At 41.2% G+C, this 16,895-nt stretch overlaps 2 protein-coding genes across 5 annotated transcripts in view; one reads left to right on the top strand and one right to left on the bottom strand.

Moving 5' to 3' along the window:
• The window catches only part of synm (synemin, intermediate filament protein), a 9,503-nt gene extending 5,087 nt beyond the window's left edge, over positions 1-4,416 (top strand). Inside the window, exon 4 of the mRNA XM_030425027.1 lies at positions 7-4,416. Within this exon, the coding sequence (XP_030280887.1) occupies positions 7-2,063 (2,057 nt within the window). The 3' untranslated portion in view covers positions 2,064-4,416. The remainder of the gene's footprint in view (positions 1-6) is intronic.
• Positions 4,244-16,561, bottom strand: ttc23 (tetratricopeptide repeat domain 23). 4 transcript variants are annotated; one of them, XM_030425030.1, is made up of 11 exons: positions 16,460-16,561; positions 14,789-14,904; positions 14,163-14,286; positions 13,691-13,844; positions 13,466-13,591; positions 8,125-8,296; positions 7,855-7,960; positions 7,026-7,153; positions 6,623-6,772; positions 4,864-4,946; positions 4,244-4,727 (listed from the first exon to the last, which is right to left on the bottom strand). In XM_030425030.1, exons 1-11 carry the CDS (start codon positions 16,488-16,490, stop codon positions 4,619-4,621), a joined length of 1,299 nt encoding a protein of 432 aa, XP_030280890.1. In that variant the 5' UTR covers positions 16,491-16,561; the 3' UTR covers positions 4,244-4,618. The 4 variants fall into 4 exon arrangements, with proteins under 4 accessions (XP_030280890.1, XP_030280889.1, XP_030280891.1 ...); XM_030425029.1 differs by lacking the exon at positions 16,460-16,561 and adding an exon at positions 15,446-15,550 and having other exon boundaries at positions 14,789-14,954; XM_030425031.1 differs by lacking the exon at positions 16,460-16,561 and adding an exon at positions 15,173-15,388.
• Between the last annotated feature and the right edge of the window lie 334 nt (positions 16,562-16,895).

The following is a 16,895-nucleotide window of genomic DNA, read 5'->3' on the forward strand; positions in this document are numbered from 1 at the left end:
CCTCAGAAATCAGGATGCCTGCCCAGCCCTACACTCCACGAGCTTCCACCTTAACCACCAGACAACATACTGATGTCAGGTACACACCGCCAGCTTCAAACCTGAGAAGATCCCCCGTGCTTCCTTCCGGGTCCAGGAGTCCCTCGAGGGTCATTCCTATTTCAGTTGCAGGCAGAGCTCGGCATGAGAGTCCTGCATCCAGAAGGGACATGATCTCATTCACCAAAGCTCGGGCTTCTACTTCTGCCTCTGCTACCCCCACCACCACCACTGCTGCTACTGCCAAAGATAAAGAAATAAGCCAGAAAGGAAACCTAATTGGTCAAAATGCGCAGAAAACAGAGGATAAAACAGTGAAAACCAAACAGGTTGCTCAGCAAGAGAACCAAGCCAGGCCCATCAAGTCCACCACTACTGACACAAAATCAGTGAGAGTGGTGTCACCGCCAATGATGAGCCTGAGCACCGAAACTGAGACAGAAAGCGAATGGAAAGTGTCAGAAGAAAAAGAGAAAGGCAAGTTCAAAGATGAAGAGAAAACCGAGTCCATGGGTGGCCCAAGTGAGAAAAAGATATTGGACTCGGTGTCTGTGGAGGAGATCATCGAGAAAGTGATAAAACCGGCAGGCTTGGACGCTAAGGTTTGCTCCTCAGGAGAATCGAAGGTAAGGTATCACGTGGAGAAAACTGAGCAGGCGGACGGCACGACTAAGACGCAGATTGTGCTGGAGTCCAAAGTGGAGGAAGAGGTGGATATTTCTGAGGACACAGCACTGGAAGAGCTGCTGGGCCTAGGGGTTAAGAAGGTGTCACTGGAGGACATCAAGGACACAGCAACAGGAAGCATGATTAAGAACCTGCTGAGTGGTCTGCAGGGACGCGAGGACCTGGAAAATAAGTCCGTCAATGTGGAAATCATCGAGGAACCAGTGGAGTCCTACAGTGATGAGGAGATTGAGGTTGAACAGAAGTCCAGATCTACTTTTTATCAGCCCTCCTCAACTTATTTCCAAATTGAGGAGCTAGAAAACATCCCCTATGACGCCCAAATCCAGAAGAGTGATGGTGATGCCACGAAAACCTCCATGACAGATCCAGATCATAGCAAGGGCGGATCTGTGAAAGTTCAAGAGGTTTCTAGAGAAGCTGAACCTTCATATTTCTCCCAGGATCAAGAGCCCGACGAGTATTTTGTCTCCACACCGGATGATAATCTTTCTGAAGCCGAGGAGGGTGGCGGCATTACCTCATATGGACATTACGGAATCTTAGATGACTTGTCAGATGAGAGGTATTATCAAGACGAAGCTCTTCCCCCAAGAAGGGTAATTGTAGAGGAGAGTGATGATTACAAGTTCCCGTCAGGTGATCGCTCGTTTGTCAAAGAGAGCTTCCCCGAGTGCATCATCGAAGAAGAGGTTCGGGTCTCCCCCGTCGTGCAGGAGTCAGTCCTTGAGTTCCTGAGAGAGGAATCCCTGGAGCCCAAAGAGCAGCTGAAGGGAGCTCTAGAGAAGCTACAAAGCTCAGTGTCGGGTCCACTGAAGGAGGAGTTGGCTTTCCTCACCAAAGTCAGTCGTGAAAGTCCAGAGAATGTGGCTGTCGATGTCAAAAAAGTGCAACAGTCCAGTGACAATGGCACCATGACTATAGTTGCAGAGCTGAATGTGTCTCAAAGCCTGGAAGACTCTGGGCTGCTGGAGGCAGGAGATGATCTATCCGAAGACCAGATCATGGCAGCTCTCCGGTCTTCCAACCTTGGGCTTGAGAAAGCCTTCCAGGGTGGAGCGGGAGGATACAGCGTCAGAGTCTCCACAGAAGAAGATGTTGCGTATGGTAAAGAGTTTGAAGGTTTCACTAAAGAAGGAGAGTCTGTGTCTGAAATCACGGAGAAACATATTAAATTGGGGCCATCAGAGAAGTCCTTCACCTTCCAGATGGACACACAGGGCAGCCGTGCTGAAGCGGCCCCAGAGAAAGTGCTGCAATCTCAGATCTTGGAGACCCCGGTGAAGATTTCGCAAGAGAAAAGAATTGTTTACCTGGAAAGCCCGACAGATGATTAGGAAGTCAGTCAGAAATATTTTCAAACTTGCCAATGTTACTTGTTGAGGTTTTTCTGATGCAGCAGTCCACACTCACACACACACACACACACACACACACACACACACACTCACACACACAGCATTAAAGCTGTTTGCAGTTTTTGCAAGTTTTGAGTGAAACATCAGATATCTAATTGATTTTAGTGCGCTCTTTTACTAGCATGTAACTTGGGAGTACTCAACTGCAACTCATTCAGTTCATCAGTCAGAATAACCAAATTAATACATATTTTTGATAACAATTGTGGCAGTACTGCTATTACAAATACTGAGTGCTAACTAATATGGGCAACTTTATTTAGAATTGTAAAAATCTACATATTGTGGCAAATTCTTATTTTGTTCAATACTGATGGAGTGCTACGCTGGAATGTTTTTATGTTTTATATAGTTTTCCGTTTATCTTCAAAGAGGTTTGTTTAGTCTCTCTATTTTTCTCTATTTTTCTACTAACCTGTGCTGTACAGCTTTAACATCCCACTCTGCACGGCACCCGATCACATCACGGCTGTGTCTGCCTTGTTGTAGAATCTACTTGCTCTTTATTTAATGCAAGCATATGATAGTTAAGGGTCATGAGGTGCTGTGCACTGTTTGCAGATTGGGGGCTTTAATTTTTACTTTTGACTTGAGCACTGCTGCCAAATGGTATGATCTTAGTATATATGCCGGAAACACGGTAGTTTATTCTTCCAAGTAGTCAGTGAAGTGCACAGAATATAGTTAATCTTGCAGCTGAGAATGTTACAGTGGGACTAGAGAAGAAGATAACTGTCTTAAGAAAGTTTGAAATGCTGAAATTGAGGTGTAGTGCAAGTGAATATGAAAGAAAAAAGTGGTTGTTCAGTTACTAACAATTTTATGTATTTGCAGTTTATTTTTACTTTACTCACAACAAAAGTCACATTACACATTTTGATTGATCAGAACAAAAAACTGTCCGTTACATAACCAAAGCTGGATTACATGGTCAATGTGATTGCTGTGAAAAAGGTTTGTCAAAAGTTTGTCTTTAAATGCGGTGAAACCGTCACTGCGATATATTTTGTAATTTCCCAACATTTTGATCAGAACAAGTGATTAGGGAGCTGGGAATTCAAAATAATGAATTGCACCATTAAGAACTTTATAGAATGACTGTCAAAGATGAAAGAATGAAAAGAAGTACCAGAATTGAAGAAAACGAATTGAAAGGATTCATCATTGAGAAAAAATTATCACAGGTGGTTTTAATGTACAGTACGTCTTGTCTGGACACCTTTTGCTCGTAGACATGTGTTGGTTATTACCGCATTGGCTTGAAGGATTCACCTTTGCTCTAACATAAGGGTGTGCTCATGACCGTGACTATTTTTGGATCATCAGCTTAGTGGCACTGACTGTTTATTTGAGTTTGTAGTGTTGTGTACTAGTAGCAGGCGCAGAAACGGTCCACTATGATTACAGTCTTGTTACATGTTTCTCCACATTGGCTGCAAAGTTTACAATTTCTGACTGTTGAGCGATGACTACACTGCTTAGCTTTTTGACACTTTCATGTAAATGTGCAATGTTTAGCATAAATGCCATGCTTTTATGAATATGTTAAAAACACCCTGTTCCATTAAGTGCCCAGATACAGCATATCTCCATAAAATGAGCTCATCTGCAAATGGTAACAATTTAAAGTGGCAACTGACAACTTTCCCGACCCCTAGTGTTTCCAAATGGTCTTTTTGTTGGCGCTGTTATTTCAAAGAAAATTGGATAAGTTTTAATGAGCATTGCAAACAACAACACAGGTCAAAACATAACTTCATTGATCTGGAATTAAGTAACTTGGATTAGATTAAGTAACTGTTCCTTTTCCTGGGAGAGTTCGTGCCCGGTAGCAGACAAAATTATATTGTGACAGTGAAGCCTAAAGGGAACCAATTTAAACGCTGGTGGTTTATTTCCCGTTACACTGTGCATATACATTTACTTCATAATTGTACATCAAACAGAAAATGTGTCTGTTGCCAGTTTAAACAAAACCGTAACATCAGTGCACTTAAATTGTGGCTTAACACGGAACTGTTGTTAGGAAACAGTGTAATCTGGATACCATGTGCCATCTCACGGCATGAGAAATTCAGCAAACAGAAAAACTACATGGATGTATGAACAATGTTTAATGAGTCAAATGTTTATTACATGTAGCCCAACATCATTACTTTTATTGACATAAGGATTTCTATTTAACAAATGGTCATGCTTTGGTTTAAAAAGGTTCGAGCCCTCATTTGGAAATTGATTTATATGTTAACCTAATTAAAACTTATTGTGGGAATCTTTTTGAGTGTGAGTATTTCTTGAAAGCTGACAAAGGACACAAAAATTGTGCTGCCAGTGGACAGCGGCTAATTTTTTGCGCTCGTAGCAGCCAGTGTTATCCAACAGATATATACATCTCTATAAAAAAAGATTTATGTCAGCAGTTTTTTGTACATACCAGCAAAGTTATTGCAGTGACACAAAAAAAAAAGAACATTTCAAGAATCAGACATAGAGTTTCCATCATTGCCGCTGGATGGTAAGACTGAGATTGTGTGAGGTTTCTTTCTACCTTGCCTCCGTTGTCTCTCAGCCACCTCAGGTGCCCTGCAAAACATAGATACATGGTTGCATTACTGAAACATGTTGAGTTTGATTTTATTTTTTTCTTGTTATTCCTACACGTTTTACTCTACTGTAATCATACCACTAAATAAAATCAACTGTAGTCATGCAGATTTACCGAGCCAACATGTCCACAGCTTTTTTTGTAGCTTTTGTCTTCTTGTGCTGAAGACCATACAACAAACTCTGAATCTCCAGGCACTACGAGAAAAAAAGAAGAAAAAACATTAACAACAGCAGAGTGAGTGGTCCGCGGAAGATGAGAGGTGTAACTCATACTCAAGAGGGGGAATAAACACTTCCTAGCAACATGGGAAAGCACTAAACATCCCAAAATAACCACTGTAGCCGTCCCAAGTTTTATATAACACCTGTGCTGACCGCTCGGAGTGTCAGGTCAACTAGGGGGATTTGCTAGATATATTACGAGGACTCCAAATCAACAACCCAGGAATCTGAGGGTGTTATCTCATCAAATTTAAGAAGCGGTCTGAGTCACTTTCCATTCCTCATTTAGTTTGGTCCAATCCAGTGAGAGGAGTGAGCAATGACTGCCTAAATCTGTGACGTTTAAATATATTGGGTAATTTAACAAAAACAGAAAAGTCTAACCAAAAACAGATGTAATTTGATAACAGTGTGCGATGCAGCGGACAGAATAAACAAGTGCCTGCTGTGTCTGTACTGATCAAAAACAAGACGTGAGGAGAACTTTGTTGAAGTTGGGGAAAGTGGAAGAGAAAAGTTTTCCTCTTCACCAGGGAAAGTAAAACACTATGTAATCTGGAACAGATCCATCTGGCCTCTTGGATGTTTTCACCGTTGCTAAGGTTGATGTAATGGAAGGCCTTTTTTTCAGCAGCACTACAGAGGGGAGAGGGAAATGTCAACTCTATGTTAGTGTGTGTGCTATTGTTCGCTTTGTTTTTGTAGTAACTCTTATGTAGTGTATCTACTGCATGAGCCAGGTTTCCTCTGGAAAAACAAGTTACTCAGTCAGAGTAAGGATTGTGTCACGATGACAGGAAACGAAAGTCCCGACATATCTGCTCTGTGTCAGGGTACTTCGGAAAGGTTACCAGTCGGTGTAGAGAGAGTGAGCCCTGACGAGCCCTGTCAGTGCAGAGGGGGACTTGGAGCCCCTCTGTCAAAACAAATCAACATAGCAACCGGGCTCCTTTACTTACAAGCATGTAATTACTAGCATGAAGAAGCTATTGTAGTATATTTGGCGGGCGGCAAAATTGAACTCATATGGCAAACATGCGTGGCAAAACTGAATGTGAAAAACAAAAACACTTGTTACATAAGGAATACACAGTAACATCTCCAGGACCATGATTCAGTTAAGTAGAAGGCTGCTCTCTTTCCTGTAGGGCATAAGAATGTCACTTTTTGTTTCTATGGACTTGATTGCACGGCTTACTAATTGGGGTCGTGTCCCTTTAATTGACAGCAGTTAGCAGGCTGCCATTCTCTTTCCAAAGTTGTGTTGCCCATCTGTCAGGCTCCATCCAGACTGAGGAAACACAAAGTCACGCCGTGTGATACTTTACACCAGGGAGGACGGCTCTGCACACTGCACCCTTCCAAGATTAGCCTGCGACTCTGATAGCGCTGAGCTTCAGGGACGACGGTGAAAATAGCTCATCTCAACATGACAGGGACTCTTTGTGTGTATATTTTGAACAGGAATCTCACCGGTGTTGATGGACACACCCGCTGACTCCTGGCCTTTTATTAAATCCTCCCACATACTTTTGGCAGTGTTTGATAACAGTAACTTCTACTCTGCCTGGCATCTCTAATATGAATTTACAGGTTGCAGCCAAAACAAACATTAGCTGTGCCGTTTGTCTATTGGAACTTGTGATTACCTTTGTCATGGTCCTGTGAGCTAGCTTCATCCTGCCCTCAGTCATCTCCACACTTCCTATGAGCTGAAGTGTGTCTGCTACCTCAGCACTCAGCTCACCGAATGTAGATCTCTTTGTAGCGAGAGAAGCCCTCTGGATCTCCATGCACCTCTGCACAGGCACAGTAAAATCAGGTAAACTATCTCTTGCTATCAGTGGTGAGAGCCACACCCTGTTTAGCAGGTGGAATAAATCCCCAGACGATCACAAACTGAGGGCGTTTCCAAGGTGCTGCTCGATGAACAAAACATAACTGGAAAAAAACTTTACAAAATTTAAATGTCTACAATCTGTTTGTCTAACAGTATAGTGACACTGCCTCACTGTTACTACAGATTTCTATATTGGTAACATTGTGTGTGACCTCTTGTTGGCCATTGAAGAGGAGGAAACGACAGTAATCATCCTGAGCAGCGAGAAAGGCTGGATCATGTGGACCTGCAGAGTTCTCATAAGCACTTAGACTCTGCTCAAAGTAGTGACCCGCAGACTCTGCACCGGCATGGAGAGAAACACACAAATGATTCATGTTAAATCAAACCGAGAACACTGCAAAATGTGCTGCTATATAATTGATGCAATTAGGGTGGCAACTAATTATTATTTTCATCATCAAATAATCTGCACATTATTTTCAGGATTAATCAATTAATAATTCAGTTTATAAAATGCTCAATCAGGAGCAAGTGTCTTCTTTGAAATGCTTCTTTTGTTTCGCTAACAGGCCAAAACCCAAAGACTCTTCATTTACTATTATATATGACAAAGAAAAAGTGGCAAAACCTGACATTTTAGATGCTGGAAATGTTTTTCGCTTGAAAAATTACAGAAATTATTACATAGATTATCAAAATAGTTGGCATTTATTCTTTCGATTGACCAACTGATTCATTGACTATTCATTACAAATGTAAATGCAACACATTCATTTTAAGATTTTTCTACATAAATCCTTATTATTGTCTTAGTTCCAGATGTAATGCTTGATGTAACTGCCATGCATATACTGCATTTGCCTCAAGATGGTTGACATCATGGCGACATGCCTGAACTCGTCTTCAATAAGACCATTATAAGTCTGGTTTCCATAACATCATCACAAAGAATTTGACATATAGGAAGACAACGAGATATTCAAATCCCAATTAACCCCTTGTTGCTCGGGCCTGGTCTGTATCCAAGCATAAACTCACCATTGTGATTGGACTCTGCTGCAGCAGAAAGGATGAGGGCCAGGCTGTGGGAGATCTGAGCCCCCTCCAGCTCCTCTGGGCTGTGACTCACAGCAATGGCATGAGCCTAGCAGAAACCCCCACGTGAAATAAGACAGATCACATATCAAAATTAAGAGGTGTTGGAACATTGCCTTAACAACAAAGCCTGGCACCCTCTTAAGAAACCTCCAGGTGTTTATTAATATTAGATAAGAGCTGTGTATGATGTGCAAGGGATGTGCCTCTTGCCTTGGTGAGATGCTCTATGGCTCTGTCCAGATGACCTCTGTCCTGTTCGATAGCGGCCATGTCCCTATAGACGGAACACGTCTTCTCCAGCTGATCGCAGTCCTTCAGCAGTTGCGAAGACTTCTCACACTGGCTTAATGCGTCCTCTGGTCGGTTCTGTCTCCTATAGACCCTATAGAGCAGAAATGGACAGCCTGTCAGAGACAGAACAACAAAGATAGTGACCAGTTCAGCCTACTATATAAGGCAGCAGGGAGGGGTAATGATTAGTGAGTAACGCTTCAAGCAGTTCTAGCCTCTGCCGAAGTATACTTGAGCGTAACACTAAAACCATCGCATTGCACTTCATTACTTTCAGGCTGTTTTACATCACTGAAGAAACTGCTTGGTGTCCAGCCAATCCCGGACCCAACAGAGTGGTGAAGGCGGCAGTTGGAGCCTGGTGGAGTGCAGACTATAATAAATAAATGGGGAAAGCTTGCACACCGTTTTTGGCTGCTTCCTTTCACAAGTCTTTAACCATCTCCTCTGGGACTGAGGGTTACGCTGCTGGTCCTCTGTTTTTAACTACAGCCTTGCAGACTTTGACAGAAAACTCCTGCAGTGTATTCAAACTCAGAGTTGTGCCTCTTGTCAACAATGTGTACAAGTTCTGAGGCCTCACATATTTTGCTGATGATGTCTTTGCCCTTTTTAAAAGACACTCACTTCCTGTCATACTGTACTGTAAAGCTGCTTGTGCTTCTACAGGGCAGTAAAGTGGGGGAGAGAGAGGATGAGACGATGGCTGAATTAACCATTGCAAGGACCTTGGATCCATCAGGCTGCTCGGCTAACAGCTTCAACCAATCTAATGGACTCTAAATTTAATTCAGCTCTCCAGTCAAGGGGACGGCCTTTCTCAGAGGACACAGTGTTCGCTACTGTACAATCATCCTAAAATGCCATGATGGATACTCTCTCATAAGTGCCCCTCCCACATAAGTGGTCATGGGGCAGGCACTTCAGGTCCTTTTAGGGCAGCAAGGATGGCTGAAGCCAAGCTACATTCCTGCATGGCTTGAGTCCTGCCATTCTGCCTGCATGGACGGACGGAGACAATACCCCTCTATCCTCTCATTCACTCTGCATCCTTACGCACTTCCTGGCAGAACGGTAATATGCCACATCCAGCTGAAATCGACTAAGAGTACACAGGGCAGGGAATTAATATAATCAAGGAATCAAAGATCCGTTGCCAAACAAGCCACACAGCCCTCTTTTGTAAACGTTTCCAGAACATGGTTGATGCAAGTTTGCTCTGGGCTTTTTACTCTGGAAAAATGATACAGTAAGGCAAAAGTGAACACAGAGGGACAAAACACAACAGCTTGCCCCAGAAAGTTCCTATGGTGCCTTACACAGATGGCAAACCAATTGATGAGGCTTTTTATAGTGTTTTCCCCCAGGTGGATATGGGCAAGAATACAAAACTACCTGCTCAGTCTCAGGTAGTGAATCATAGCCATTAAAAATAGAAATCCCTGCTGGTTTTATTTCAGCCAACTAATCAGAGACAATTTCACATCTGGAACAAGAGCTACCTTTTTGGAAGGAAAACAAGCCGATCTTAAACGAAGAATAACACTGCTAATTACCATACAGCAGAAATTACTATTTACACCATAGCTGCACTCCAAATCACATACTGTACTTTACCAGCTGCGACAATGTTGACTGTGATGTTTTTTACCTTGCGAGTCTGTGTGTGTGTGTGTCATCATGACACAACGTGATCCTGGACACACCCTTTACCACAGAATCAGTGTAGAGTACTTTGCCAGGTGTTTATATATCAGTCTGTCTCTCTGTCTGTCTGTGGACCAGTTTTCTCAGCGCGATAGCATCACAACCACACAAGATGCAGTCATGAAACCTCACAGTTTGTAACAGAGATCAAAATGAAGGCCACACTCAAGGATGAGTGTGAAATTTGAAGTAGAAAGAAAAAGAATGCAGTTTGAGCTGTAATCGGTTTGTGATCTTACAGAGGCTCAGCCAATGTGACATATCTTCTGCTGTGCAGAGGATTGTGGGTCAGAATAGCCAAAAAAGCATGCTGACTTTCATATTGCAAAAATGCAACCAGATGCACTAGGACATCCTGGTGTTTTTGGCACACACTATGCATTGGGGCATAGCTGGGCTGAATCTTTTTAAAAGCTGTATGAGTATTGAAACGCAGCATATGTCTGAATTTAGTCAATAGCCTACATGTACCATAAGGATAGGGGGACATGGCTGCTGCTTTCTACAACAGCACAAACTTTGGACACTCAATGCACAAATTTGGTAAACAGAGAGTGTATACTGACACCAATATGATGTATGATAATTAAGGTTAGGGTGGGGAAATATGGAAGAATCTTTGGTAATTTATCACTCAAGAGATAATTTATTAAACACATTCTCAAATTGTTTAATTGAATAAAATTTGTCAGCTAAAATGTAGATTTATGATAGCAGTTATAAAGAACCAAAGAAATTAAGTCATATTAGCAACCATGGCCATTGCCACACAATACATTATAACCTAACAATAAAGGCTCCTTGTATCAAAGTGCCCATCTGGCTGATCATAAGTGCACACCTTGAGTGTGAATCGAAAACCCGGCAGAATGTTTGGACCGGGATCTGTAAGAGAGCTGAGCTTGGGTTATTGTTCCAGGCTTTGGTGGGAACATTCCCCTCCATCACAACAGTGTTGACTGACAGAGCTTTTAGAAGCATGCCAAATTCTTAGTCATCACCCAACAAAAGAGATTTAGTAAGCTTACACACCAGCCAGAGTCTGCACATTTTTTCAATTACACACATCATGTCAACAAACTCTGACTCTCTGAAACAGACCAAGATGGCATCATTTACGAATTCCTGTGAGTGTAGCTCACCTCAGCTGCTGATAAGGATTGTTTACTGTAAAGGCAGCAGGAATATTGCTCCTCTTTACCTCCCAGCTGGTCTTCAAAACATGGGGTCATACATACAAAGTCAAAGATTTATATTCAAGAGTGTTCCTGTAAGATGGGATCCCTTCGTTGAAACACTGTTACCCTGCAACTCTCTTTTCTTATATACTTTTTTTTTTCAGACAAGGGCAGTTCTTTCAAATTTGTTAACAAAATGTTTAAATTCTGACAAGACAGGCTGCTTACAAGGCATCACAAACATTGTGAAGTTGTCTAATGTTTTGATGGAGACAGGCCTGCATTTTACTTGGTTTTGCAATTCCACAAAACTTACAGATGATACATGCACTCATGTTAACGGTATAAACACACATTAACAATACTAACATTCAGAATGAGTGCAAAATTATGTACCAAGTCAAAAAACAAAATAAACTCTTAATTCACAGAGTTGGAAATGAAAACATTCTGGATCTACAAGCCTCTTCTCTTTTTAGAAATGTAATATTTCATAAGGATTTCTGTAACAATGAAAAGCAAAACCAAGATGAACTAATGTTTATATAAATGGAGTGTGGTGGATTTTGGCAAAAGCAACATAGCTTCTGTTTCTGGTTAAACAATACAGATTTTACTCTTTCATAAAAAAGTTCTTTGTAGGGATCCATTAGATGGTAAAAATAACAATCTCAGCCCGTCAGTGGCAAAAACAAGCACTTTAAGTGGATGTACTTCGACCGCAAAGTTGCCCTCAAAGATAAACTGGACCGATTCCAAAACTTTTTCTGCATATTAGTCATTTAGACCACAAAATATGTAAACATAGGAAGTTAGTTTAAAAATACTGGAATTCCCCTTTAACATGATACAAATGAATATAAACACAGTAGTGGGATGACCTCAACCCAGGTAAGTTTATACTTAATTTCCTGGTTGTGTTTCTAATTTCACCCACAGTGATCTAAGCTATGACAAGTGGCTGCTATTTTTTAAGTTGCCAGGCTCCACAGCTCCCAGGCTATCAGTTGCTCTTACACTCGATCTGTGTGCTTGGTCTCTTCAACATGATCCACTAAGTCTTTAATCTTTTCCTGAGCCCTGGGACCTCTGCTGTCAATACCACCATCAGGTTACAAATGCACGTTGTAAATTGGTAGACGCAAAATCAATAATATGGAAATGGTGTGAAGCAAAAAAAGCAGCTGACATTTAACAAGGAAATAAAGAGCTCGGCAGTGTCTCAAGGAGTAAACCAGTCTGTAAAAGCAATGTCTAAGAGTGGTATGAGGTGAGAGAGGTTAATAATTAAGGAGGGGGTGAAAGCTAGAGCGAAAGAATAAGGGAAAAAGGCAGAGACCGTATGGAGAAGGGGGGGAAATGCTTTTAAAAAGGAAGAGGAAAGCCCCGCTCCCATCTGTGCCTGTGCTGGAGCAGTGACTGGATGAGTGGACGTGCAGAAACCCCACCCAGCAGGTCTCTGAGCATCATTACGACAAAACACCCACACTGACTGCTAAGTGGACTGGACAACAACAGGGGAAAACCCTGATTTGTTAGGTTGTTGTTCATAAGATAACATGAAATAATGTTGTTTTTATCAGCACAACTTTGTCTGCAAAAACCCCCTTCTCTCAGAAAAAAAGAAAAAAAAACATGTGAAGTGTTGGTTTAATGCAATAAAGAAGGAATGTAGTGCCATCTTGTGGTCAAATTTAAACACGAGGTACTGTACTTGAAACTGGGAGAGTTTGAGTAGAACATTAATAGAATATTATTATGTATAATAACAACTTGTGAAATTGTGAAACCACCCTGGCTATACTCTAAGTAGCCTTTGAAAAGGCCTGACTTTTGACACTATTGGGAACAGCGACAATTTATTTGGATCAGTCTGAACATGATACAAGAGTTGCAGGAAATAAATAGAGCATATCACCTGATTACCAGGCAGCGATGCTAAAAAAACAAAGCAGCAGCTGCTACTACAAATACTGCGTTACAACCTCCGGTCTACTGTATATTTACTTCTATTTTTACTAGATAGTGGCCTATTGCTGATATACTGGCAATGACATATATGTTGTCCAATATGTGCACAGTGATTTCATTTCATTTTTGGTCATGTTATTTTTTACTTTAAAATGTACTTCCTCCTAACTTGATTTACTTGAGAATTGTTGCAAAAAAAATTAAGTTTCTGTTTATATTTCTGTTTATAGAAGAATATCAACCGATACTTAGATATTCAAATTTGTTTTACTTTCCAACACTTGTACCGGCCCCAAAAATCCAGTAGTGGTAGGGCTTTTATGGTATGTTATCTAAAAATATGCTGTATGCTGCTGCTGCTAAAATTTAAAGGAAATTAAAAATCACAAAGTTGTTTTCTGCACCTGGATAGACCTGTGGAGATTTCCACCTCTGTGTTTATCTTCTCTTCCTGGCTGATGCCACCGCGTTGATGAAGCTCCTCAACAACCTTTTGTGCCTCCAAAAAAGAGGATTCTGCCTCCTCAAGAGTTTAAGAGTCAAGGTGTTACTCAGCTTGTTAATCGAGTTGACATTTCTGTTCATTCCCATTATCTACATTAATGTTAAACATATCAATGCAAGGATATTTGGCTGCGGTCAGTGAAGCAGCTCCCTGTGTGAGGTGTATGCTCAGGAGACACATGAGAATCTCAAGCTTTTTTTCCCTGCAGGAGACGGAGGAGACGAAAGGCAGCTGCTCTCTGGCAAGGGCCGCGTGCTCCTTGGCCTGCAGTCCCCAACCTGAGGGAACAAAGAGACACCAATGAGTGTAAACTGAACAGCAAGCTAACTCTCAGTCTGGACACATCTCAACCACATGAAAATCTAGTGTATTAGATAAATAACTATAAATCATAGGTGGCTACATGGATTAATCGCAGTATGTAGAAGTAGTTTGAAAGGACTGTCCTGGTGGATGAAAAGAAATAAAATAGTAGGTGTGATCACTCAGTGACTGCCAAATGCCTGTGTCTTATGTGGTCATATTTAGAAAATATATTTAATAATTTGCAGTTAAATGTACTCAATGTACTCACCATATTATGTTTTCAAAATTACCTTTGAGCTGGAAATATGCCTTAGCCAGTCTGACATGGGCCTGGGCTAGTTTCAGATGTCCCTCCCCATGCACCAGCCTAGTCAGAGCCACGCAACGCACCAGGTCCTGGATGCAGGCATCAAACTGAGCAGATACAGTAAATGACTGTCATTAACACTTTTTTTAATACAGAAAAAAATACAGAGTCACCTTCAATTTTGATAACTGATTGATTGTTCAAATCATTTATCAAGCAAAAATAGCACGTTTTCGCTGGTTCCAGCTTCTCGAATTTGAGGATTGAATGCTTTATTCTGTTTTATTTCAGTGCGAAACGGAACATCTGTATCTAATAAAGTACCTCAATCTTACTTAAAAACACTACTTTCACCACTGGTTTTTGACTCAAATTTTCATTTTTACTGCGAATGAATATCGATCACAAATATCAGTTTTCAGCCTATTTGATTTCCATATCTGGCATATCGGTCGACCCCAGAATGGAGTCAATGACAATGACTGGCTGCAGTTTGCATTAGCATCAGCCCTGTAAACAAACATAAAGTCTGTAAATACACATCTTCTGAGCACACCTACATGTAAAATACTATCAGTTACTATAATATGGATTTGTTAAGGTGTCTACCTCCTGGTTGTCTTCGTGGGCCTGAGCTCGGCTGTCAAAGTGTTTGAGCTTTCCTTCAGGTGGCACCATAAGAAATTCCTTGTTTGCACATCCTGTTTGTGAGGGACTCAACACACCTGAGTCACACAGAGGAGATGTGTTCATGCCCCCGTCGGTGCTCCCCATGCTGTCAAACAAGTTACGTCGATACATTTTTAGCACATTTTTAAAAGGACAAAAACATTTGGCATCCCTATCTAATACGCCAACCCAACCTGAAAGCCTCTTATGAAGACTTTACAGAAGCAATAACGCAGGATAGTAAGTAACTTAACGTTTACTTTAACATATATCTTCATGGATTCATGGGTTAAACAAAAATGCCATTGAGAAGAAATGACTTACTCAGCCGGAGACACGGAGGAACTGTTGCGTGTTTTTGTCATTTGATGATTATCAGCCATTTTTTTTTTTAAATCACACACAATTAAAATGAGAGATGTGTGATTTCAGCTAGCTAACGTTGACTGCGCCATCTACACTTTGTGTTCTTCACGTTGTTGTTACCGTGGTTACACTTTGCGTGTTATCTCGCGTGAACTCAGCGCTGTTCCTCCTCCGCTCCTGTGCTCGAAATAACTGAAAATATACATCTATATCTGTGTTATTATAACTTACGTGATACGCTTTTGTGCGAAAAATCACGCCGCCACTCTGCAGGAGATAGTTTCCTAAAGACAGAATTGCGGTGTATCGTTGTAGGAGAGAAGTGGGTTATAGAATGCCGTTCTTGAACATACACGGGCACCTCATGGAAGTGGGGTGCATTCAAGAACCGCGCTGTTCTTAAAATACTTTAATGTAGATGCCTTTCAATGATTTTACAGTGTGATTTTCATATAAAAAGGTTAAGTAAATCTACAAAAGTGGGGAAAAAAAACGTTTTCAGTAAGTACATGTACACTAGGAAATAACGTAAGTTATTTTACTTGCTAATGGTTCTTGCTCTCACCTGGTTTCTGCTAATTTAAAGCCACCCACTATGGGTCATCCCATGCCAACTCACCCAGTATCCAGAACTTGTCCCAGTTCATGCCGTGGAGTTGAAATGATGTTCATGTATTAATTTGATTACTGTAACCATTCAGCTGATCAGCTTGAACTGATATTTATATAAATACATGTTGACAAGCTTCCTTAGGGTCCCTTTTTTAAATACACTTTTAATATAATAGAATTTTACTCTTTTTTTTTCCAAGATAATCCATGATATGAACTGGGAGGCCCTAGGTGAGTTGGTGTGGCATGGCCCCTATGCATTTCTAATTATATATGCTAACTTTAAAAAGAAAGAAAACATTCTAATTGTCATTGGTTCATGCAGTTTGGTGAAATGTAGTTATTCCCAGACCAGTGAAACTTTGAGTCTAATTAGCCAGAGTAATTGTAAAACCCCTGTGTGGGTGTGCAGGTCCTAATTAAACATTTGTCTGGGAACATGCAGCAGTAGATAAATCACAATAAATGACATGATTTAAGCCTTGAGGCGGGCCATTATCGCCTGATCTGTAGGCCCCATCTCAAAAATGGCCCATGTGTTGAAATCTGATTTTAGGATCTTGATTTTTCAAGTTTTGTTTTTTGAAAATTCCTTTTTATTCATTTGTGTTAATCAAATTGTACACAGCATACCTAAGGCCAAGAATCGCAGAAAACGGCTCATAATGCACAGAGCTGTGACAAAAAGGAGCCCATTATCTTTTTTTTTGCACCAGAGCCCCCTAACAGGTTGATCTGGCCATGTTGGTCACAGGATGCTGGATTTAATCATGGCAAAAAAAAAAAAAATGCCTGCTCGATTTATCTTATGCTGTGTTTTTTAATCTGTTCCTAGGGGACCCCAGCCCTGCATGTGCTAGATATTTCCCTTCTCCACCACACCTGATTTAAATGATCAGCTCGTCATCAGGCTCTGCTGAAGCCTGATAACGACCCATTCATTTGAATCTGGTGTGTTGGAGCAGGGAAACAACTGAAAGATGCAAGGCAGGTGGCCTCCACTCAAGGCAGGTGGCCTCCACTGATAGTTGTGCATTCGCATTTGTGATTCAAACAAAATGATTTTCCA

The sequence above is a fragment of the Sparus aurata genome, chromosome 8 (assembly GCF_900880675.1).
Source record: "Sparus aurata chromosome 8, fSpaAur1.1, whole genome shotgun sequence".
NCBI lineage: Eukaryota > Metazoa > Chordata > Actinopteri > Spariformes > Sparidae > Sparus > Sparus aurata.